Consider the following 22,614-nt stretch of genomic DNA (forward strand, 5'->3'; position numbering starts at 1 on the left):
CTAACAGCAGGGGTGTGGTTGGTTGGTTGTGGGAGTTAGGTCTGGTTCTTCCTCCCACCCCATCCATACAGACATAAGATATTCTCTCTACAGTTTGTTTTTCCCATGACCCTTGTTTTGCTTCTTTCTTTGAGTTCATGAGCCAAGGAGGCATGGATGCTGGCTTGTCTCTCAGCTTTGAAAAGGGGGCAGATCCCTTCAGGAAATTATTTTGGTCGTGTGTGTGCCTTTAGTCTGCTTCTGAGGACAAATCCTAAGCTGTCTGGGGAGGTGATGGCTCTAGTGGGTGGAGGGACACAGACCCTGCTGGGAACTGAAAACCAATGCCGGGGATCCCCACTAGCTATGGGAGACCTTTGGAAATGAATGAACAGGCATATTCTTGACCAAGTTTCCTGGGCACATGGCAGGCTATGAAGCCCAGACACGCATGGGGCGAAGGCCACAAGATTCTGTACCTCAGAGGTTTGGGAGATGGAAGTAGATGTAAAGAAAAAGAAAGGTAAGGGGACCAGGAGGGAGGCAGGCAGTCTCAAAACCTCGACTACTAAGCAGGCCTCATTTTTTCTGGCTTAGAGCAGAAGGTACCACCATCTGCCATCTCAGCGCTGCAGGCTGGAGTATGCATTGAGTTGGATATTGGGAACCTCCTGGCCCAAGCCTGCCTCTCAGCTCCTCAAAGGGTTCAGGTATTCCTGGCACCCTCAAATCCAGCTGTGGCTAGGTTAGGGACCAAGCTCCCACTGAGACTTAACTTAAGCGTCGCCCTGGTATCAGGCCGGGTCCTGCCACCCAGCCTCCTCCTTACACTCCTCTGTGACCTGCTGCGGTCTCATAGGCTCCCCAGGCCTGTCGGCAACCCGTGGTCCTCTGGCCAGATCTAGGGCGCCGGGCTGTAGGTGTGAGCATGGGTGATCTGGGGCTGTACAAGGCGTGTGTGCCCTCCGCCACAGGGCTCCCAAGTCTACTGCATTCGGGCGGTGCTGTGGGAGAGCCGGTGCAGGGAGATGACCCGGCCAGTGGCCAGGCCCAGGCCGAGGAGCGGGCCGGGCTGTCCAGCTTCAGTGGGAACAGGGCACAGCGACCCGTCCGTCCGTCCCCTCTTCCCTCCTCTCTAATCTAAACCATGCGGGGCTCCAGGCCCCTGCCCAACCCTAGGACCAAGGCGAGGACACCCGGTTGTACTGCTGAGGAGACCGCAGCCCAATCGAGGCTTGGGGTCTGGGAGGATCGAAGAGTCCCAGGACCCTAGAATTCCCCCCTCTCCGGGGGGCGGCAGGCGAGAACTGATTGACAGCTGCGACGTCAGCACGGAGGGGGGGCGGCCCCGGAGGGAGGGAGGACCAGGAGGAGGGAGCAGAGGCCCCAAAGTGCAGCCTCGGAGATCAAGGGCCCGCTCCACACCCGGGATGTACCGGGCCCCGAGGGCGCAGCGGGCAGCCAGTCGGTGACCCAGAGGCCCAGGCAGACTCCCTGCGGTCCCGCTCCTCTAGGACCGGAGCCGGTTGCAGACCTGGGGCCGCAGGAGCCTCCGCATGCTGCGGCGCAGTTAGGGTGAGTGTGGGCTCCAGCCCGTCGTGGGTGAGCAGGGTGCGGGTGCTGGGGTCATTCAGCTTAGGTTTAAGTAGCAGGATCCAGAGGGATGAGCTAAATAGCGGGCAACTAGGATAAAGGCCTGGAGGGGGGATCAAAGCTGCAAGAGGATCACAACCGCGCCTTGGTAGCCAGGTAGCTGCCCCGGCCGACACCCAGTAGCAAGGGTACAAGCCCCATGTCTAGAGTAATGGGACTAAATGGGTCTAGGGACCTAAGAGTATTATTGCTTAAGAGATGGCGTAGGGACAAGAGCTGTGGCCTTGAAATTCGAAATTGTAGAACAAGAAAGGCCAAAGTGGGGAAAAAAGAGGGCTTGGGACCGGCGGTGAAATCTGAAAATCCACGCAGAAATGTGGGTAATCAGAACCATAGGCTATTTGATGCCACAGACTCGTCAAATTTAAACCAGTGGCCGTTACATAAGTAACAGTAGCTCAAAATTACCAGAATGAGAGCAATTACCAAAGAAACATCGAATCCGTTAGCTGATGAAATCCTTAGGATTTTTGTCAGCATAATAGACTTTTTTTCAGGATCAAATGAAAATAGTAATAACAATTTGAAAAGGGCTGAAGCCAAAGTAACTTCAAATACCGAGGAAAAAAGTAACAGTAAAGTCACTATCCGTAGTATCTAAGAAATAGTACTGTTATAGCAAATTACCGAACTGAAGTACTGCAGGAAACGAGCTAGGGAAAAAATGAACATATATATTATGGGAAGCTCCTTCGGTTCCATTGCGAGACTATCACACGATGCATTGTTGATCTCATACCAATATTAAATATCAACCAGAATATTAACAAGTAATCTTAATGCTTGTAGAGACGCAGTGATGAGGTTGCTGGAGTAATGACAATTTATGAGCAAGTATTAATAGTCATAACATTGTAAATAATGTCCAAGTAATAAGTATTATACCAACGTGCTGAAAAATAATTTTGAGTATTAAAGGCTACGGCAGTATTACAGATGGTGACAAAGTAACAAGAAGCCACGACATGATGAAAAAAGAACAGGCAAATTAAGATCCATACCGTGGCAAATAATGACAGAGTAACGGGGAGACGTGATGAGTAATAATGCCTAGAATATCATAAACAATCCTAACAAAACGAATCGTGGTAAGATAACAGGAACTATTATAATGATATAAAGAAAACTAACCTGAAATATCGGGGACAATAATATTACAAGTAAGCTAAATAACAACGTATAAAAATGTAGATAGACTGAAGATCTAGAAGTGGGGACATGAACGGGATGTCTAGCGCAAGTGAAATAATGATAGATTAACAGTACCAACTGAACACTTTATCCAATTGTCTAGATATTGGTAACAGCGTTACTAACGTGCCAGGGAGCCCTGAAAGGCGGAACAGTAACAGAAAGCAACAATATACTCTACAATGATAATCAAACTCCCGCTTTATCCTTCCAGTGTTAAAATCACGAATAATTCCAGAACTAGGGATAAAATTGCTAAACTGACCAGAGTTTTACTTAAACAATAACAGTCAAAACACTAAAAAATAGTAAAAAAAAAAAAAACCAAATTAAAAATTCCCTTAGTGTAAAGAAAAACTAATATCAAATACAAAAAGAAAAATGCTACCCCTTTTTTTCTGCTCCGGAAAATGAGGTAGCTCAAAGCGACCATCGTAGGCACAGAGGTAGAGAAGCTCGCTACTCCGCAAAGGGTAGACGTGAAGGGCCCTGGCGCGGAGACGGGGGCGAGCATGGGACCCAAGATCCCAGTATTGGAGCATGCTGGGACGGAGAGGAGCGCCCAAAGGGGCAAAGAAAAAAGGGGAAACTAGGAGCGTCTCTCAATGGTAGCTCAGATCCACGACCCGATCGATGGTCGGGAAGGAGAGAGCAGAGTAACTGCCAGCGGGTGTAGGAGGGCAGCCCGCTCAGCGCAGGCAGGGTTAAGAGCTGCAGGGCCGCTGCTGGGCTCTGGGTGATGGGGGACCTCGGTAGCGCGGCAGGCAGCCCCTGCTCCTGGTCCCGCAGGCCTCCGCACTTGGGGCGGGCGTTGGTTAGCGCCCAAACAGAGTGGAAGCCAGTGCACTTTCTGGGACCCTGCAGGGTCCCCATTTGTGAGAATCCTGGATTTTCGAAGCTGGGGAACCAGCACGTGGCTCAAGGCGGGTGCAGGGGCAGGCCATGTCCATCGAGTCTGGCTTGTTCAAGGCAGGCTGTGGCCGAGACCGGCTGGGCTGTCAGCCTTATCTTTATGGGCTTTTCCCAGCCCCGGCTGGCCCCGGCCCCCTTTTATCTCCTCAGTTGCACTTGGCTTGTTTACTTTGGAGGCCCTGGGAGTCTAAACCCGGGTGCAGAGGCTGGTGAGCTGGGTAGGCAAGAGGCCTGAGTCTGGGGATAGCCAAAGAGATCGGGGTAGGACAGAAAGCGTGTGGGAGGAGAAAGGGGAGACATTTAGTTAGCCAAGACACACAGAAAGCCTACTAAAAGTTGGCCAGATCCTGGAGGAAGAGGAGAGGGTGGTGGGAAGGGAAACGCAGAACAGTACATGGCTGCACCCCGAGGGATGCAGGACGGGCTGGTCCTTGTAAGCTAAATTTTTCTTTTTGGTGTTCCCAAGATCGTAACGTGCACATGGGTAGGCAGGTGAAGAGGCCGGGATACTTAGGGGAAATTTTAGCTGTGCCCTGAGGCAAGGCTAGACTGTGAAATGGACCCGCCCTACTGGCCTGGTGTTTAGCTAACAAGGTTTTGAATCCTTTGGCCCAAGGAAGATTTCTTTTTGGAACTAAAGAGTGAATGTGTGAGCCAGCCTGTGCGAATGTGAGGACAAGTTGAGGAGCCCCCTGGCAGAATTTAGGATCTAGGTCAGAGGGACCCCAAGAGAGTGTGTGCTTCTTGGGTGAAGAGAATGTGGTGTGAGGTTTAGAAAGCCTTTTGGTTCAGTCTTCATTCGGAGAGCCTGAAATGGGGTGTTGACTGAGCACAGGCCTGAAGCACCCCAGTTCTGGGCCCTCCTCGTATATGGGGCTGCAGGATCCGGGTCCTTAATTTCAGGCCTAGGTCTCCTCTCCTATAAGTTTCAGGAGTGTCCTGGACACCCTGGGCCAAAAGTGAGACCCTAGTTATTTCCGAATGGACAAGAAGACCCAGGCCTTAGGCTCTAGTTGAGAAGGAGGGAGGGACACCGGGTGAGCGGAGACCATGCCTAGAAGGCGGTCTTTCTTCAAGACCTCATCACACAGCCCCAAGTCTTGGGGGCAGGCAGACCTTAAACTGCACGTAGACCCTCCCTGGTCCAGAACCTGAAGGGAGGAGGCTAGGGTCCTGCCCTCCAGCATGCTCCCTCCCCCAGCTCAGAAGGGGGCGGGGTCCACGTGTGCCGGGGCGCCCACTTGAAACCTGGGGGACTCTTCACAGGGCCACAGGGCCTCTAGCCAGTGTGGATCTGGCCGAGTGACTCGGCGTGTGCTGTGCCCGCAGGAGATGCTGCAGGATAAGGGCCTGTCGGAGAGCGAGGAGGCCTTCAGGGCCTCGGGCCCAGCTCTCGGGGAGGCCAGCAACACCAACACCACCAACGCCCCCGAACCCGCGCTGGCCACGCCGGGCCTTAGCGGAGCAGGGCTCAGCAGCCCCCCGGGCCAGGGAGCCGACGTCGCCGCTGCCGCCGCCGCCGCCGCCGCCGCGGAGCAGGTAGGGGCATCGAGCTGTCTGTTTATTCCGGTCCTCTCGTGGATCGCAGACAGGACTCCTGGGGTCAGAAACTTTCAGCCCTTTGGTTCTCTGCGGAGCATGGGTCGTGCCCTCGGCTTTCGAGGGAGGGCCCTTCTCCACCTCAAACCCTCGGGGCTGACTCTGCGGAAGCTCAGGAAGGGGAGATCTTTGCTTCAGGGGACGAAGCCAAACCAATGTCCAGCTCTGAGGACCCCCGAGAGGGTGAAAGCCAGGGAGCGAGACAGACAGGAAGGCCACAGAAGCGGTACCGAGAAAGCTTTGTAGCAGCTACCCTGCACACCACCACAACCTACATCCCCGAGCCTTTCTCGGTGTTCCTCGGAACAGCTGTGTCGTGTCTACTCCGGCATGGTCATTATGTGTCCTCTGTAGGTCTACCAGTAGGTGAAGCCCCAAAGGAGGGAGTTTGAATCTGACTCGAAGTTTCAAATTCGCCAACGGTTCAAAACAATTTTGTGGAACGAAATCTCGAGGAGTGGGCTCTGAGGCTGGCGTGTTCTGCACGCTTGGTTGGTCTACGCTCTACTCTATGCAGGCTCCGCGTGGAGCCCAGCTGTGGGCCAGCTAGGCCGACCAGTTCCCCTCCCTCCCATCCCCAGACCATCGAGAACATCAAGGTGGGGCTGCATGAGAAGGAGCTGTGGAAGAAGTTCCACGAGGCAGGCACGGAGATGATCATCACCAAGGCCGGCAGGTCAGCCGGGGAGAGTGACATGGGGAGGGCGGCAGGTGGGCAGGTCACCCGGGGAGAGTGACACGGGGAGGGCGGCAGGTGGGAGCCAGGAGGATGTGAAGGGGCTTGGGTCCTCCCAGTTCCTGGTCTGGGACCAGTGGGAAATTTATCAGCCACTGAAATCCCAGAACCACATCCTACAGCAGCAGTCGGGGCCCTGAAGTGTTTTTACGTCTTCAGAGGACCCGAGGGGGTCTCAAGGCTCCAAAAGAAAGGCAGTATTATGCTGATGACAAAGGCTGGTGCAAACAAGGGCGGCCACGCCCGGAGGCCACCTGCAGGGATGCTTGCCCTCCGGAAAGTTTCTCCAGCCTAATCTGCCTAGGAACCTTCCGGTGATAGAAGGATGAGGTTGTGTGTCTCAATTGCCCTAATTTTGTGGGAGCTGTTGAACCCCCAAGATATTTAACCCAGGGCAACACCCTCCTCAGCCTAGGGGACGGCGCCGGCGGTTCTGAGAGTTGGTGGGGAGCCTCCCTAGCTCTCGGTGGCTGCCAGGGAAGGGTGATTTATAAACTGGAAACATCTTTAAAATGCACTAGTGTCTGTGGGAGAGAAGAGGGAGGAGAGGGTGAGAAGAGAAAGACAGAGCGTGTGTGTGTGTGTGTGTGTGTGTGTGTGTGTGTGTGTGATGCTTCAGTAGTCAAATGCCCGTGAGTGTGTGTAAAGCAGACATTGGCTGATCTGTGGTGTCTGGCATGGGACAGTTGTGGCCCACTAGAGCAGTTGTCAGGTGAAGGAGGAGGCTCTAGACACTGGAAAGTTAAGGTTTAGAAAACGTTTGTTGGTCCTCTGCCCTTTCTGCATCTATACACTTTGTTTTGGTCTCTAGGGACAAGTTAGATGAGAAATGACCATTTCCCTGGTGATAGGCCCTAAAATAGGTGTTTGGAGAAAGAAGATGGTAAACCATCAAGTGACATCATGGAATCAGACTAGAGTGTGGGAGGAGTGTTCTCTCACCAACTCAACTGTTTCCATCTGTGCGACCCTCAGACAAGAGCCATAGTGGTCTCTATCTGCTTCCATTTCACCCACGAGAGAAAAGGTCTTGCATTATTCAACTGCCCATAAAGCACATGAGAAAGTTTCGTTTCAAAAGAAACCAAAGCCAGTGGCATGTTGTGTGCACGGAGCACAGGCGCGGGGGTCTCAGGCAGGCATTGTGAACTTGGTTTGCTGTTGAACATGGAAATGTGGACAGTTGGCCACCCTCTGTCTCAGTCAGAAAAGTGGCATGGTCACCCAGGGCTACTATCAGGGAAGGGGAAGGTTGTTTTTAGGGCTAAGTTTGCTGCATTTAGGGGATGGAAAAAGAGGACGCTTTCGTATTCTTGGCAGAGTGACCTTGTGGAATAGTCAGGGAGAATGGAGAAAGAAAGGGGCAGGTGTGGAAAGTTCTGCCTTCTCCCAGATGTGTGCACTTTGTAAGTAACTACGGTCCTGTGGTTCTGTGGTAGCAGATGTTTGAAGCAGGTAACTGTGTACCTGCTGTCCTCCTTAACTATGGGACTCAAACCAGGGGCTCCGGTGAATGGTGCTGGTAAAATGTCAGGTGCATTACAGGTGTGGAGAAAGGGAGATTGTTCTTTTGTGCTTGCTGACCTGGAGGAAAGTAAAAACAAAGAACACCCCAGAATTTACATTTGTAGATTTTTAGCGTCTTGGAAACATATGGTATTTACCTCTGGGTATGTGAGTTTGTGGTTTTCAGTAGGCTTTCTATACCTATGTGGGTCCTCTCTCTCCCTCCTCCCAACATGAGCCCTCAAAGCCACACTGCAGAGGCTACCCTATCAGTCAGAATCCATTCTACCCAGGGGTGGAGCTTGGGGATGGTGCTGATGTGAGGATGCTGGTCAGTGATGTGGTTCTCACATCCTTTCGTTTCCCCAGTGAAAACATATGCCAGGTATAATTGGAAAAACTCACTAGCTTCAGTTCTCTTCAGATCTCTTTTTTTGGGGGGGGGTGTGCTAGGATCTACCCCCATCTTGCACATGAGAAACATGCTGCTAAGGCACTGAGCTACACCTCTAGGCCCCCCGACTGTCATCAGAGACCACCTTCATTGTCTGCTCACTGTGCCCAGGTAGTGTGAGCTCAGGGCTCTTTCGCACTCCACTTAGTCCGGTGCTTCCCAAACTCTGCAAGTCTACCAGTACCCTTCCTGGGACATGTACATCTCAGCAGATGGCCTGGTACTTTTTCCTGCACCCTGGATCATAGATTCCTAGATGTCAAAGTTGGAAGAAAACAGAAAAAACAAACCAACCCCCAGAGAAGGGAATTGCCAGGATTGTGCAAACCAAGCAACTCACATATTCTCCCACCCCCAGAAAAAGACCCTAACTTTGAAGTTTTTCAGTGGCTTTTTATTTCTTTAAACGGAGGCCCTGTGCAGTGTGAGCTTATTTGGTCCTAGAGACTCTGGCTGCTTAGGGCATGATAACTGCTGTCTGGCCAGGGAGTGAAGAGCCTTGGTGAAGGGAACCAGAATGTTCTCAAGTCTGTTTGAGGTCATGGTTTCACAAGCCTCCTGCCTGTTGGGTCCTTGAAAAAATCTGAAGGCCAAAGGAAAAAGAGAATCAGCCTCATGGGATAGTGGCTTTGACTAAAATGCTCAAGAACCGGTGATGCTAGGTGTCTGTCACAGGAGAGCCAAACCCTCCCTGGGCAGTCTCAATTCCTCTCAGACCCCTGTACCCAGAGTGCTCTTGCTGGTAATGGCAGAGAACAGATTTCTGTCTTGGCTTCATATCTTTTCCAAGCTTGATGCATGTGAGAAACTGCATTTTTCTCCCAAACACAGATAAAAGTGAGTTCCACAAAAATTTAAATATAAACTTTCCTAAAAAGAACATTTCCTACCCATCCGACTGCCCTACTCCTGGGTCTTGGTTTTGCCACCAGATAAATCTCCACTATCAGCCTTCATAGCCTGTTGAGTTCAATGTTGCTTGTGTTAGTGACAGTGAATTTGCGTTTGAAAAATGAACTACCGATGAGAACTCCTGTTGAACCTGTATTGTTTGTTATTCTGAGGCAAGGATTTGGCCCGGCTTAATCCCGGGCTTCAAAGCCGATTGCCTTTGCTCTGTATACAGAGCGTCAGAGCCTAGTGGCGTGGATGATAAGAGAAGTAAGGGGTGAAGACACTGGGAAAGTGGGTCGGGGAGAAAGTGCTTTGATCTCTTCTTAAAGTATTTTCTGAAAGCAAAAGTCTATCAGAAGGAAGAGCTTTAAAAAAAAAAAGACAAAAAACAAAAAACCCGGAGCAAAGCAACTGACATTCCCAAACTGCATCCATTTCAGTTACCCTCCCCTCAGGGAAAACGCATCTTTAAAAATGCTTTGGGTATATTAGAAAGGCTCAATCTCTCTCTCTCTCTCTCTCTCTCTCTCTCTCTCTCTCTCTCTCTCTCTTTCTCTCTCTGTTAGTTGTGTTTTCAGAAATCACTTGACTCCAAAAAGTCTGGCCTGAATACATGCAGTGCCCCAGCTTTGTTGCTGCCCACCCCTTCCCAGCAAGACCCCGGGATTTTAAGATTTTAAGAATAGAAAGATTGTGGGGTCTAGAGTGATCTCTGCCTTTCCCCTGCAACTTATTTTGCACTTTGTCTTCCTTGAAGGTTCTAAGATAGGAACTGTGGTGTGTGTGTGTGTGTGTGTGTGTGTGTGTATGTGTGTGTGAAGTAAAAGCTTACGTCATTTAAATGTAGATTTCTTCTTTGAAGTGAAATATTTCTTCAAGAGAATACTGGGCATTTGAAGTTTACAGCCCTATAGAATTTAAAAAGCACGAACCCAGGGTGTACCTTCCATCCAGATAAGGGAGAACCCCCGCCCCTCACAGTCCCCTATAGCGTTCCTCCTGCGGTACCTTGCAGGTCACCACGGCCACCACCCTGAAAACCACTTTCCACACTTCCCGCCCGCTCCAGTGGTTCTAATGCCTGCGTTTAAGTGAAGGCACATGTTAACTGCTTCAGGCTTTCATTCTCAGGGAAGTTGGGGCTGCGATGGGATCCAGCTAGGTAGGGAGAGTCTGGAGGATTCCAGGATCCTGATTTCCACTCTGTCCTCAGGATAGGGGTTGTGCACTAATTAGGCACCTTGAATTGGCAACCGTGAGACCCAGGAGCCCAGCCATCCCCAATGGGTCCTTTCCCGGCAAGGAGTTCACGTTTACAGATCTGTGGCCAAAGTCACAACGCTCCCCCTCCCGCCCCCCGCCCCCAGCCCCTCAACCTCGGGTCTGCTCCATGGAGGAAGCTTATTCTAGCAGCTCATTCTAAAGCCATTTCCGAGTATGAAGCAGATAAAGGTTCGGAACCTGTACCCTCTCAGAGCCGGCTGCTGACCAGAGGGGAGGTCCGGGCTTTCATCTGCTTCCGGCGGGCGGCCAGGCGGCCGGCGTGTTTATTCCCCTGGCGGAACCGCTTCCGAGCGTGCTGGCCGCCGCAGCTGTCTGGGGACTGAGCGGGTGTGGGGACCCGGGGGTAGCAGGGAGAGAGGAGACACGGGGACAAGTGCAGAAGGGTGTGGAAGGGAGCCAAGGGAGCCAGCCGAGTGGGGTACAGCGACAGCTAGAGCTAGTGACAACCTCCCCTCCTGCTCCGCCCTCCTCAGCCCGAGGCTTCCCCCACCCACTATAGGGTGTTGGTTTTCAGGTGCGTTTAATGTTTTTTAATGTCGTCAGTCAGAAATAACTTATAGCTCACACGATCGGCCCCTGTGCCTCATTAGGGAGGACTTTTCTTTACTTTGCCAGTAGAGCGGTGTGGAAGTCACAGCCCCCAAACTCAGTCTGGCCTCTGTGTGGAGGCCTGTCTCAGGAGGCAAGCTGGACCTTTGGGTTCCATCACTAGCCCTTTGCATTTTGGGGTGGTATACTTAACTCTTCTCGTGCAGCAGTACTTCCATGTTGGACAGACTACTGGGTGCTGGGGGTGGGGTGAGTGGCAGCATTTAGGGTCCCCACAGAACTTCAGGCCCTTGAAGCATGCCCAGGTTGGCGGAGGGACCCACACCAGATATTCCTGGCTGCCCTCTTGGCTTGTGAGGGCTGCTACCCTCAGAAGAGGGGCATTGGTAAACAGAAGAGGCAGAGGCCAGGAATAGTCTTCCTTCCCTACACCTGGGCCTCAAGACCTCCCCAAAGTGGCTTCTCCATTGTCACCACCCGGAAGTGGGCAGACCTAGATCCCGAGCCTTGGCAGGAAGAGTCTAGCCATTTCAGGGGGGCTCTGAGGAGCACTCAGTGTCTGCCTGGCCCCCTGAGCTGCTGAGGCCCAGTGCAACATAGAGAAGAATTGGATAGTCAGGGCCGCTCAGTTCTGATTTTGTCCAGGCTGTACACACTGTTGGAGTGGAAGCTAGGCATTTCTTCCTGATCCTTGTATATGGGCACTGGCCTTGGACAGAGGCTAGGGCTGACCTCTGCTGTTGCCACCTGCAGCGACTATCTGGGCCTAGCTAGCCCAATACTGGCAGAGCTGCCCCATTTTGTGTCTGTTTCTGTAGCAGTTGTGAAATGGTGGCCTGGAGGGGACAGGGTTCTTGGCCTTGCCCCAGGGAGGGTGAGGCAAAGCAGCCGCTGCCCTCCTTTAGCTTCAGGCCCACTAGGAGTGAGGCAGGGCCAGGAAACAGAATGGTGCCCACTCCAGCTGTGCCCCTATGCTGGGCAGGGGGCTGGTTTGAAGGAGGAGGCTGGATTGGGTTCCTGAGTCCTCTGGCTTTTCCCTCATCCTTGGAGAAGGGGTGGGGTGGATATTTGCAAACGCTTTCAATTGACATCTGAGACAAATTCTTCCACAAGGTTTATAAGTCCCTTGACTTGCAGTTAGAACTGCGCCCCCCACCCCACCCCCTGCCCTCCAGGCACGCATACAGGCACACATGCGCACTCCCCCCACATGCTAATGCACATGCGCCTGGTGCTTGGGCCAGCATAGTCGCCCTTTCTTCCTGCAGTGTGTGTACCAGTCTCTCCTGTAGAGGGAGAGGGCACTGGCCGGGCTAGGGAGGTCCTGGGGGGTGGGGTGGGGGAACCAACCCTTCCGGAACCCTTGTGCTCAGGGTCCCAGCTCGCTGTGGGGTCTGTCAGCTTGCAGAGACCTTTATTCTTTCAGGAAGTCCTGCCCTACCCAGGTAAGCTACTATTGATAACAAAACGGTGGTGGTGGTGGTGGTGGGGATCCAAACTATTTACTATGTTCAGAGCAGCTTCTTGTGACGTTCTCTGTCCTACTTTGGCTTGGTGTTGACTTGATTCGCAAAAATGGGGGCAGTTTGAGGCTCCACTCAGCTTTGGATGGTGCTTCTCTTCTGGAGAACCCCTTCTTGGTTTTTTTTTTTTTTTTTTTTTTTCGTTTTAAGAGACAGGGTTTCTCTGGGTAGTCCTGGTTGCCCTGGAACTCACTCTGTAGACTAGACCTGCCTTGAACTCAGATATCTGCCTGCTTCTGCCTTCCGAGCACTGGATTTATAGGTCAGTATGGCCTTGCTGAGTTTAAACAGAGTATGTGACTTGTATAATTGGTGATCTAACCCAGCATATGCTAGGCTAATGTTCTACACCTTGAGCTTACATCTCCAGCCATTATTTGTTGGAAGTCAGCTGGGGTGGGACCAGAGGCACCTGGTGCTGGAGTGGGGTATGGGATGTGTGTGGCTACTCTCTCTGCCCTGCTCTGGTTAAGAAGGAGCCGAGGGACCTATGCTCTTAAAGGCTTGTATGTATGTGCTGAGGGCCATGGGAAGTTTTTCTCTAGAATGTTCCCTGAGCTTTAGGGTTCTAGACAGCTTCATCACGAGCTTCAGGAACATGTTGGGTCTGCTTTCATAGTGATATGCCATACCACTGGCCTGTGGAAGGTGGAACAGAGCAGAACCTGGGGGCAAAAGGGGTTCATTTACCCATAGCAGGAAATACGGGTTCATTTACTCTCACTTGAGAGGTAGAGAAACCAAGTCACAGGAGAGCCAAGCAGGTGGCCTGAGGCCTTAGGTAGTCGGAGGTGGACTTCGTATGGGAGGCTGATTTCAACATCCGTCTCCTCTTGCATGACGATGATTCTCCACTAACTTCCTTGATTCCTAGTCAAGGTGTTCTGGCCTCAGTGAGGCATCCACCAAGAGAAATCCCCCTGCAGCACACACAGGAAGAGCCCAGGGTCTTCAGGAAGCTCTCTTCCCTATGAGAGAGGCATTTTACTGATTATGGGAGCAGCTGACAGGGACTTCCAGGTCTGCTGTCCTAGCATCCTATAGTGGCACCTCAGAGTCTTAGCTGTACATTGTAAGCTGGCAAAGGACTGGGGCCAATTTAAAGCAACCAGATGGCTACTGAAATCCTCCCTCACTATCCTGACCAGGGTCTCTGAGCTGCTGGGGTCCTAATCTTGGGGGGATTTCCAGGGCAGGAAATTTGAGAAAAGGTGTAAATTGTCTTTCTGGATGTAGATTAAGAGCTGGTGGGGTCCAGTGCAGCTCTGTCTAGTGAGGACGAGAGAGAAATGGGTGAGGATCTATGGGTCAAAGGGCTCTGCTGTCTGCCCTTGCATTTACTCTGTCATTTCTCCCGGTGTACCACCTCCACCCTTGACTCCTTCAGGAGGATGTTCCCCAGCTACAAGGTAAAAGTCACAGGAATGAACCCCAAGACCAAGTACATACTGCTGATCGACATCGTCCCCGCAGATGACCATCGCTACAAGTTCTGTGACAACAAATGGTGAGAGGCTGGCCTGTCTTTCCTCAGCTGCTCTTTGTACCCCTGTCCCCAGTCAATCTGCTTCTGCCCAGATTCACTTTGCTGGTCCCCTGCTTGCACCTGGGCAGGGCCGAGGCAGGCCCCAATGCCCAGCACTGTCTATAGCAGATGTGCAGGCTTGCTGGACCTTGAGGGGCCATACCCCCTCAGTCACGGGCAGCCTAGTGCTGTCTGGTGGCAGGAACACTAACACCCAGAAGATTCAGGCACTGACCGTGCCTCACTGGGGTGGAGAATGGTGACCATTTTTTTCTTGAGAAGCTAACAGTTTAGCCGTCTTACTTGGTTTGAGGCTCTTCTGTTTCTCTGCCTGGCTCAGAGTCTGACCCTCTCAGACTGAGGGGTTTGCTAGTAGGGACCTTGCTAAAGGGTCTGGGGAAGAGATGGGCAGGTTGAAAGGACAAGTGGGTGTCACACCTTAGAACTGTACTTGTCCTAGAACATGGAGCTGGGACCCTGGGCTCCATGGTAGAAGTCATAGAAGCAGAAGCTAGATTAGAACTCAGAGCAAGCTCTGGATTTGAAAAGTTATTTAGGTCCTTAGAGAAGTTCCAGATGACACATTCATAGCATATAAAAGGCCTTTATATATATAAAGGCACATAGGGTGGAGGTTGGGGGTGGGTAGCTCAGGGGTTAGAGCACTGCCAGTAAATAAATACAACTCATAAGTAAAACACACAGAAGTGCGTTTTCTCCCTGAAGCATCTTTATAAACAGCTCAGTCTGGAAGTAAATGCTCCTGCTTTCCTGCGTGTCCCTCTTCCTACAGCTGGGAAGAAGCTGGAAAGTGCTGACTCCTCATCTTTGCTCCCCCCTCTCCCCTCCCCCCTGCATCTACTTTCAGAGGGGAAGGGAAGTTAGGTTTCCGCCAGACCCCAGTGTGCTCAACTGCTCCTGCTGTCTGCTTCCTTGGCAGGATGGTCGCGGGGAAGGCTGAGCCAGCCATGCCAGGGAGGCTTTATGTCCACCCGGATTCTCCTGCCACTGGGGCTCACTGGATGCGGCAGCTGGTCTCTTTCCAGAAGCTGAAGCTGACAAACAACCACCTGGACCCCTTTGGCCATGTAAGAACAGAGATGTTAGCGGTGGGTGGGAGCGGGCGGGGTGGGTCGCCTGGAGAACGGAGATCCTGCAGCTCAGCTGTAGGCATCCCTCTCCTCCTCACTAGCTAGGGAGTCTGTGCAAATATCTCAGGCTTTATGGGTCTCAGTTCCTTGAATAGAGAATGGAGCAGATCTAGTACCTTTTGTGGCAGTGAAGCCTAGATGAGAGACCTTGCAGGAAGTGCCTTATGGAGAGGAGCTAAGTGAGGGCAGGTGTGACAGTGGAGCTGCTGATGGGGATGAGGGGATCTGAGGACACTGGTGGAAAACGATGCTGATGACAACTGTGATGGTGATTGATGGTGATGTCGGTGGAGATGAAAATGGGGATGGGAACACTGAGAACCACACTGAGAACAGGATCGTGGGGATGGCAGACTCTACAGACTTCCTAACTCAGCCTCTGCCTGGCTTCCTGGGGTCTGGTTCACTTGTCAGGACACTGGCGGTGGTAGTAGGACTGGTGGTGGTAGCCGCTGCAAGCATCCTAACTCCAGCTTCTTAGGCTCGTTCTTTCCCCATCTGGTTCTGGCAGGCCCACATAAAGGAGCTTTTTATGTGGAAATCTTTAGCTCAAATGTATTGCAGATAGAAGCCTAGTGTTGACCCTGCCTCCTTAGGCTCCTGCGAGTCTTTGGTGGTTTAGGGCAGAAGTGCTAGAGAGCCCAGCAAGGTAGAGGCTGCTGCAACCTAAAACTGAGGGCGGAGATGGGGGGGACAAGTGCAGAGGTGTGGCTCACTCACAGTTCAGCCTCTGGGGGCAGGAGGCTGGGAACAAGTCAGAACTTTTCTGAGAAGAGTTCCTTATACAAAAATACTTGGAAGTGCTTCATCCTGATCAATCCCGAAGCAGCTCTTGGTTTCAGTTTCTGCATCTGTTCAGTTTTCTTCTTGGTGATGTAAATTTGCATCTAGAATGCAAATCTTTGTTTCACAAGTTTCCCAAACAGGGCACAAAGATCCCTGTGGAGAGGGTCAGGCAAGCCCCAGCCCCTAGAGCAAATGCTAGCCAGGTCTCTGCCCACACTTGACTCCTGGTGGACTTTGCCTGGCTGGATTGTGGTATCAGGCTCTTGAGGCCTCTGATGCCGGTGGGGGACGTAGAGACAGGCAGCCTCTAACTACACCTGCAGGATCAGGCTGCACTGGCAGGGTGGGGGAGTCCAGAGCCTGGCAGGTGTGGCTTCTCTGGGCAACTGAAAGTACCTTGAGTTTAAGAGTTTAGATGGGATTTTGGGTGCGCTTGATTGTTACCATGTCTGCCAGGTGCAAGGATGCTTGCCAAGACACTTTTTTTTTTTTTATCTCTTTTGGCCCTGCAGAAGGTGAGAGGAGAGGGTGGGCCTTCTTTAGAAGCAGGAGCGAGTACTGTGTTTTGTCCACCCATCTTCCTGTTGACTCTTCAAGTTCTGTAACCCTGCATACTTTTTAGGGTGAATGGGGCTACTTTGCAGGGTTGTAGGGCTGTGAGGGCTACTAGATCCACAGGCCCTGCCCAAGGAGGCTTATTTCTTTGGCAGAAGAAATTTTACCTTTTTACTTCTGCTTTCATTCCTGAGGGATAGATGAAGTGCTTCTGTCTACCTTATGTCTGCCTTGTACCCAGCATGTGGCATTTATTGGCCATCACACACTCTTTACATTGTTGATCCCAAGGAGATGGGAATGTCTGAGGGGCTAAGAGTAGGTGCTTGGACCCAGGGCTCTGGCCATCTTTCTTTGGTATTGGTAGTGTTGCTGCAGAGGGAGTAGTGTATGGACCTATGGTAGTAGACAAGGGCTGTGCTATACAGGCTCACTTTCTGGCCTTCTTAGGGCAGAACAGCCTTTTTGACTATGATTTTACTCTTGACTTGTGCCACAGGGAGTTGTGAGCTTGCAGGAAAGGAGGAAAAGTCAACCTTCTTGGCTTCTCATTTGGGAGCCCAGGAAAGCCATCTTGTACTACGAATTTGCCTCAAACATACTCTTTGTTCTGCATAACTCACCCACCCAAGCTTCCAGTCCTGAGGGAACTTTTCCCAGCCCAGTGACTTGGGGGACTTATTCCTTGGATTCTTGGAGCATCTGGGGACCTCTAACAGCTACCACCTAGTTTTCTCCATTATCACCAAAGTGGCTGGCACCTCTCCCTGGGAAATGACTAGCTGAAGAATGAGATGGGACTGCCTCATCTTAGAGATGGTCACAGCTAGTTCCAGTGGGGTGAGTTACACTGGGGGCCTCCATGTGGGTTTAGGGATCCTAGCTTAGAGACCCTCTGGGCCAAACCACCCTATCCCCTCACTTCAGAAGTGGTCAGCTGGTTGGCCATGTGTCTACCATAGCATACAAGCAAGAAGAGAGTCGGAAGTGTACAGCAGCCATCTTGGGTTATCTATTTTATTTAGATTATCTTCAGAAGTTCCTCCCTCCATGAATGTTCATTTGGTATCTTTTCCCCTCCTCCTTTCTTTCCTTTTCTCCATCTTCCCACCTCTTTCCCCACCTTCCCATCTTCTTCTTTCTCCCCCTCCTCTCCTCATCTTCCTCCCCTTCTCTTTTCTTCCTCCTCCTCCCCCTCAGATGGGATGAAGGGCCTTGCACATTGTGGGCAATCATTCTGCCCACGCCCCCAGCCTGATGTTTTTCTTAATTCTCTGAGGACCAGGAAAAGGGACCAGGACTAGGATGAGGGTTTGCGTGGCAGTGGTCTTCTGTGGCAGATAGAACTGAGAACAGGAATCTCTCTCAGACCACGTGGCTAGATGCTCCCAAAATCAGGGTTGAGTTCTGACTGGAAGACCTGTGGGTTTAAAAAAACTTAACAAAATAAATGCATGTGAGTGTTTCGGGTGCATGCCTGGTACCAGAGGAGCTTTTAAAAAAGGGTATTAGATCTTACAGTACTGAAATTACAAATTATTGTAAGCTGCCATCTGGGTGCTGGGAATGGAACCCACGTCTTCTGGAAGAGCAGCAAGTGCTATATTAATAACTGAGCCATCTCTCTAGTCTCAAGCTGTGGGGCTCTGCAGTAGCTTTCACAAGGAAATTTCTAGTAAGAACAGTGGAGGAAGAGGCTCAGGAGGGCAGGACAGGTGCAGGGTATGACCTGGATTTTGTTAGAGGAAGGACAGGCAGCAGGAGCAGAAAGGATCATGGGAGTGAAGCAGGACAGCCACTGGGTGAGCATGGCACACCTTCAGCCCCGCTCCAGTCAATCTGATGACTGCCGAACTGCCGTCTCTCTTCCTACCCCCGCCCTTCCAGCAGGCCCCTGTTAGGTGATCATGTGGCAGAAAGAGGCCATTTTCCCTCTTTCTCTCCTAGTCTCCAGCAATACTTGGACTTCAAGAAGTCAAATAGGGCTGTACTGGGTCCACAGGGACTGGTACGTGGCTGTCTTTTCCGCTCATCTGGAGGCAAGAAAAGGACGTCTGCAGTAGGTTGTATATACATATGTGTGCAGGAAGATGGTTCGTATCATCTGTGTGCCAGCCGTTCAGCTGGCTGAAGAGAAAGGGACATCTCACAGGGTAAATCTGACTGCAGGGACTGAGTTAGGCCTCATCTGAGTTTCTTAACAAGACAGGATGTACTGGGGGTGAGGGATGGAGGCATCAATGTTCTCCCCTCTTCTCACCCTCCCGGTGACATAACCAGGTATGAGTCCCTCAAAGTTCACACCGCGGAACAAGTGAGATCATTGGTTTACTTAGCATAGATGTGGGGTTACAGACAGGAGTGTGGGTGCTGCCCCCCAAAACACCTTAAAAAATCTTTACTCAAACTGGATAATGGCTTCCGCGTAGCTTCATAGATGGAATCTCCTCCCTCGACCCACATGCAGTTAGGGCAGAAGTGCATACAACTGGCTAGGGGTAGTGTTTGCATACTCTGGTGAGGGTCCCATGACCCAACCCAGCCAGGATCTTTTGCAAGAAGACACAGCTGAGCCCATGAAGATAGTGGCAGTTTGGCTCAGAGGGCAATCCGGTACAGCACTGTGCCTGCCTAACATCCTGCCACTCCATCTTAGTTAGGGTTTCTATGGCTGTGAAGAGACACCATGACCAGGGCAATTCTTATAAAGGACAACATTTAATTGGGGCTGGCTTACAGTTTCAGAGGTTCAGTCCATTATCATCAGGGTGGAAGCACGGCAGTGTGCAGGCAGATGTGGTGCTGGAGGAGCCACGATCTTGATTCTCAGGCAGCAGAAGACTGTGTCACATAGGGCTTGAGCATATCTAAGACCTCAAAGCCCACCTCCACAGTGACACACTTCCTCCAACAAGGCCATACCTACTTCAGTAAGGCCACATCTCCTGATAGTGCCACTCCAAATGGGCCAAGCATTCAAACATGAGTCTATAAGTGCCAAACCTGTTCAAACCACCACAAACCCCCCCCCCCCCAGGCCTGGGTGACCTTCCCATCCCTTTGCCTCCATTCATTTCTTATCTTTGGTTCTGACATCAAATGCAAAGTTATAACTGAGTATGTATTAATACATACTCATGTATTAATCATGTATTAATACCTCTATAGTTGATTTCTGAATCAGAAATACACTCACGTGGTTTAAAACATAAGCCACCAAGAAGACTGGGGGGATGGCTCAGATAGGCCCTCCCCCCTTAAGCCTGAGGACCTGCTATAGGCCTACAGCATTTATCTCAGAAGCCCCACACAGTGGCATGCATCAGTCAGCCCCAGTGCTATGGTGTGGAGACAGGTGGGCCCCTGCAACTCACTGGCTAATTTCCAGATGAATGAGCTCCAGATTTATTCATTCTCAGTGAGGGATCCTGTCTCAGAGTAAGGTGGAGAAGAACCGAGAAAGACACTGGATGCTGACCTCTGTCCTCCATATGCACGTGTGCACACAAAGACTTAGTCACTGAATTAAGGTGTCTTTGCTGTGATGTGGTCAGCCACTATCGTTGGCACATGCAGGCAGACTAGGTTGCTATGGCAACACCTTTATACCTTGCCCCGTGAACAAGGTAACCTGGAAAACCTTTCCTTCAGAGAGCGCTGCCGCTTCCTCTGCTGAGTTCCACGAATCACTTTGCTGGTCTTTACTGAAAGAATTAGGTATTTTGTTATTATGTGTTTCAGGTTTTCTTGTTTTTGTTTCGTTTTCTGAGATACGGTAGCCTGTATCTACTGGTCTTGAACTTGGGTCCTCCTGGCTTAGTCTTCTGAGTACTAGGATTATATATATAGGCCCCCATCCCAGGCTATTTTTCACTTTTTGTTTTCTGAGACAGGGCTTTACTGTGTAACACTGGCTAGCCTGGTCCTTGCTATATAGACCAGGCTGGCCTCTGACTCTTTTCATTCTTTTGATTTAGCTTGGATGGGTGTTATTTTGCACTGTGCCAAATGTGTGTGTGTGTGTGTGTGTGTGTGTGTGTGTGTGTGAGCAAATGGCCTGTTCACAGTTTGAATGAGTTTTGAAAACAGTCACCCTCCTCTTCTCTGGGGAGTCATGCAGATGTGTGCCCACCCAGGCCTAACCAGCAGGGAGGGAGGGCAGATTTTGAATTTTGTTCTCTAGCTTTTTTGTGGTATATTTACACCAGTGTGCACACGCATGTGGGGGTCAGAGGTCAGTTGGCCGGGGTATTGCTCCTCAGAATCCATCTGCCTTTTTGGTTGAGACTGTCTCTCACTGGATCAGGAACTCACTGGACTGGCTAAGCCTGGCCGCCAATCTCAGGGATCCTCCTGTCTCTGCCTCAGCTTGGAGATTACAAGCATTGGCCATGCCTGGCTTTTAACATGTGTACTAGGGATCAAACTTGGGTCCTCAGGGTTGCATTGATGGAGCCATCCCCCAGCTCCAGCTTGACAGATTCCCGATAGTTTGACAGGTGAACTGCAGATACCGATTTTAGTTTCCATTCACATCTCCTTCCCCCCACTCACCTGCACCCCCGTGAGCGTGGGGATCTTTTCCACACAAATCTTTTCTGGGAACTGTTATGATTCTTCTTTATTTTCCTCTCCGATTTTTGAGTTCGCCATTTTTAGGAGCCTTTATACATTTGGAAGATATTTAGGCCTTGTCTAATGCATCTGCCAGTTTGTCACTTGATCTGGCTCACGCTCGTAGTGGTTTTCTCTGGCAGAAGTTTTTGATTGAATTTATCCTTTCGTCCTTTATAGGTTCTGGAAGGACCTCAGTCATTTCTTCTTTACAAGAGAACTTTCCTTCAGTGCTTTTCAGAATCTTTCTGAGTAGCTCAGGTTAGCCTCAAACTCATGACCCTTCTGACTCAGCTTCCAGAGTGCTTTGAGGAGTCTGTTTTACGCATTATGTGAACCCTAATGATCAAACTCAGGTGGTCAGGCTTGGCGGCAGATGCCTTTAACCACTGAGCCATCTTGCCAGCCCTGGATTTATTTTCAAATACAAAATAGGAATCCTTTAAGAACTATGCTGGAATTTGATGGGAGGTGTCAATCCTGATTTTTCTGTTTTTAAGAGAGCTACCTGGCTTTTCCAACATCGTAGAGGAGAGTCCTCTTTTCTTGGGGTAGGATGCCTTCTGCATTCTTCGTCCCCATGTGAATTTGTCTACTCATGTGCCAGCTGCTTTAACTGCTGGGACTTCTCATTTAGTGTTTGGCAGGGCTTATCCCCTTGGCACTGCTTTTTTTCAGTTTTCTTGGTGAGTTGTGTGTGTGTGTGTGTGTGTGTGTGTGTGTGTTTCATTTGAACTGTAGGGTCAGCATGTGGAGCTGAAAAAGAAACTTGTGTTTCTACTGTAATTCCTTTAAATTATAGACTGGATTTGAGAAGATTGTGAGGAATGCCCTCTTCTTTGCTCAAGTCCTCTCTCTGCCCTTCAGAGTGCATTCAGGTGCCCTCCCTAAGGTGCCACACATTTGTATGCATCCTCCTCTCAGGGGCCACCACCATCTCCTTTGTTCCCCCAACTCCCTGATCAGGCCACCCCTCCACAGCCAGGTAAAGGGAAGTCAGCTTAGGAGTTAGTGTGATTTTGCCTCTGCCTCAGATTGCTGTCAGATGTCTTCCCAACATTCAACCCATCATGATCTGTTAAAATGAAGGTGGCATTGATGTTGACTCTGTAAAGACATTGTTAAGATTGGTATGATGTATGTAGAATACCTAGCCAAGGGCCTGGCTTCTCCTGAACCTTGGCTGTCATGGCTGTTGCTATGGGAGAAGGCAAAAGAAAAAACAAAACAAAACAAAAGAAAAAAAACAAAAAAAAACAACAACAACAACAAAAAAAAACGAAAACATTCCTGGCTATGTGTGAGAGCCCCAGGTTGCTGTCCAGGGAGTGAGGCCCAAGGCTTATCTGGCCAAGGCTTCTTGATGGGCTGGAAGTCTACTTGACTCCACTCAGTTTTCTCCTCTGCCCTTTCATTTCTCTTCCCTTTCTTTTTGATAGTATTTCATCCCACAGCCTAGGCTGGCTTTGATTTCTTGAGGTTTCTCCTGCCTCAGCCTCCCAAGCCCTGGGATTACAGGTGTGAACCCACCACATCCACTCTGCTGCACACCCTATCTCTGTTCTAATCTAATTTTGACAGGGTGGAGGAAGTGTCCTTAGTGAGAGCCTGATGATGCTGGGTAAATCTGGTTTTACTATATGAATAAATGTACGTTAGCCTACTGTTGTATGGCTAGCATTCAAACAGATGCATCGGAGTCC

At 50.7% G+C, this 22,614-nt stretch overlaps 1 protein-coding gene across 1 annotated transcript in view; it reads left to right on the forward strand.

Annotated features, from left to right (window-relative positions):
* Positions 1 to 1,417: 1,417 nt before the first annotated feature.
* Positions 1,418 to 22,614, forward strand: part of Tbx4 (T-box 4) — a 29,465-nt gene continuing 8,268 nt past the window's right edge. The window contains exons 1-5 of the mRNA XM_028772458.1: positions 1,418 to 1,554; positions 5,065 to 5,274; positions 5,916 to 6,010; positions 13,668 to 13,787; positions 14,746 to 14,893. Of these exons, the coding sequence (XP_028628291.1) occupies positions 5,068 to 5,274; positions 5,916 to 6,010; positions 13,668 to 13,787; positions 14,746 to 14,893 (570 nt within the window). The 5' untranslated portion in view covers positions 1,418 to 1,554; positions 5,065 to 5,067. The remainder of the gene's footprint in view (positions 1,555 to 5,064; positions 5,275 to 5,915; positions 6,011 to 13,667; positions 13,788 to 14,745; positions 14,894 to 22,614) is intronic.

Source organism: Grammomys surdaster, unplaced genomic scaffold (genome assembly GCF_004785775.1).
Source record: "Grammomys surdaster isolate TR1022 unplaced genomic scaffold, NIH_TR_1.0 213, whole genome shotgun sequence".
NCBI lineage: Eukaryota > Metazoa > Chordata > Mammalia > Rodentia > Muridae > Grammomys > Grammomys surdaster.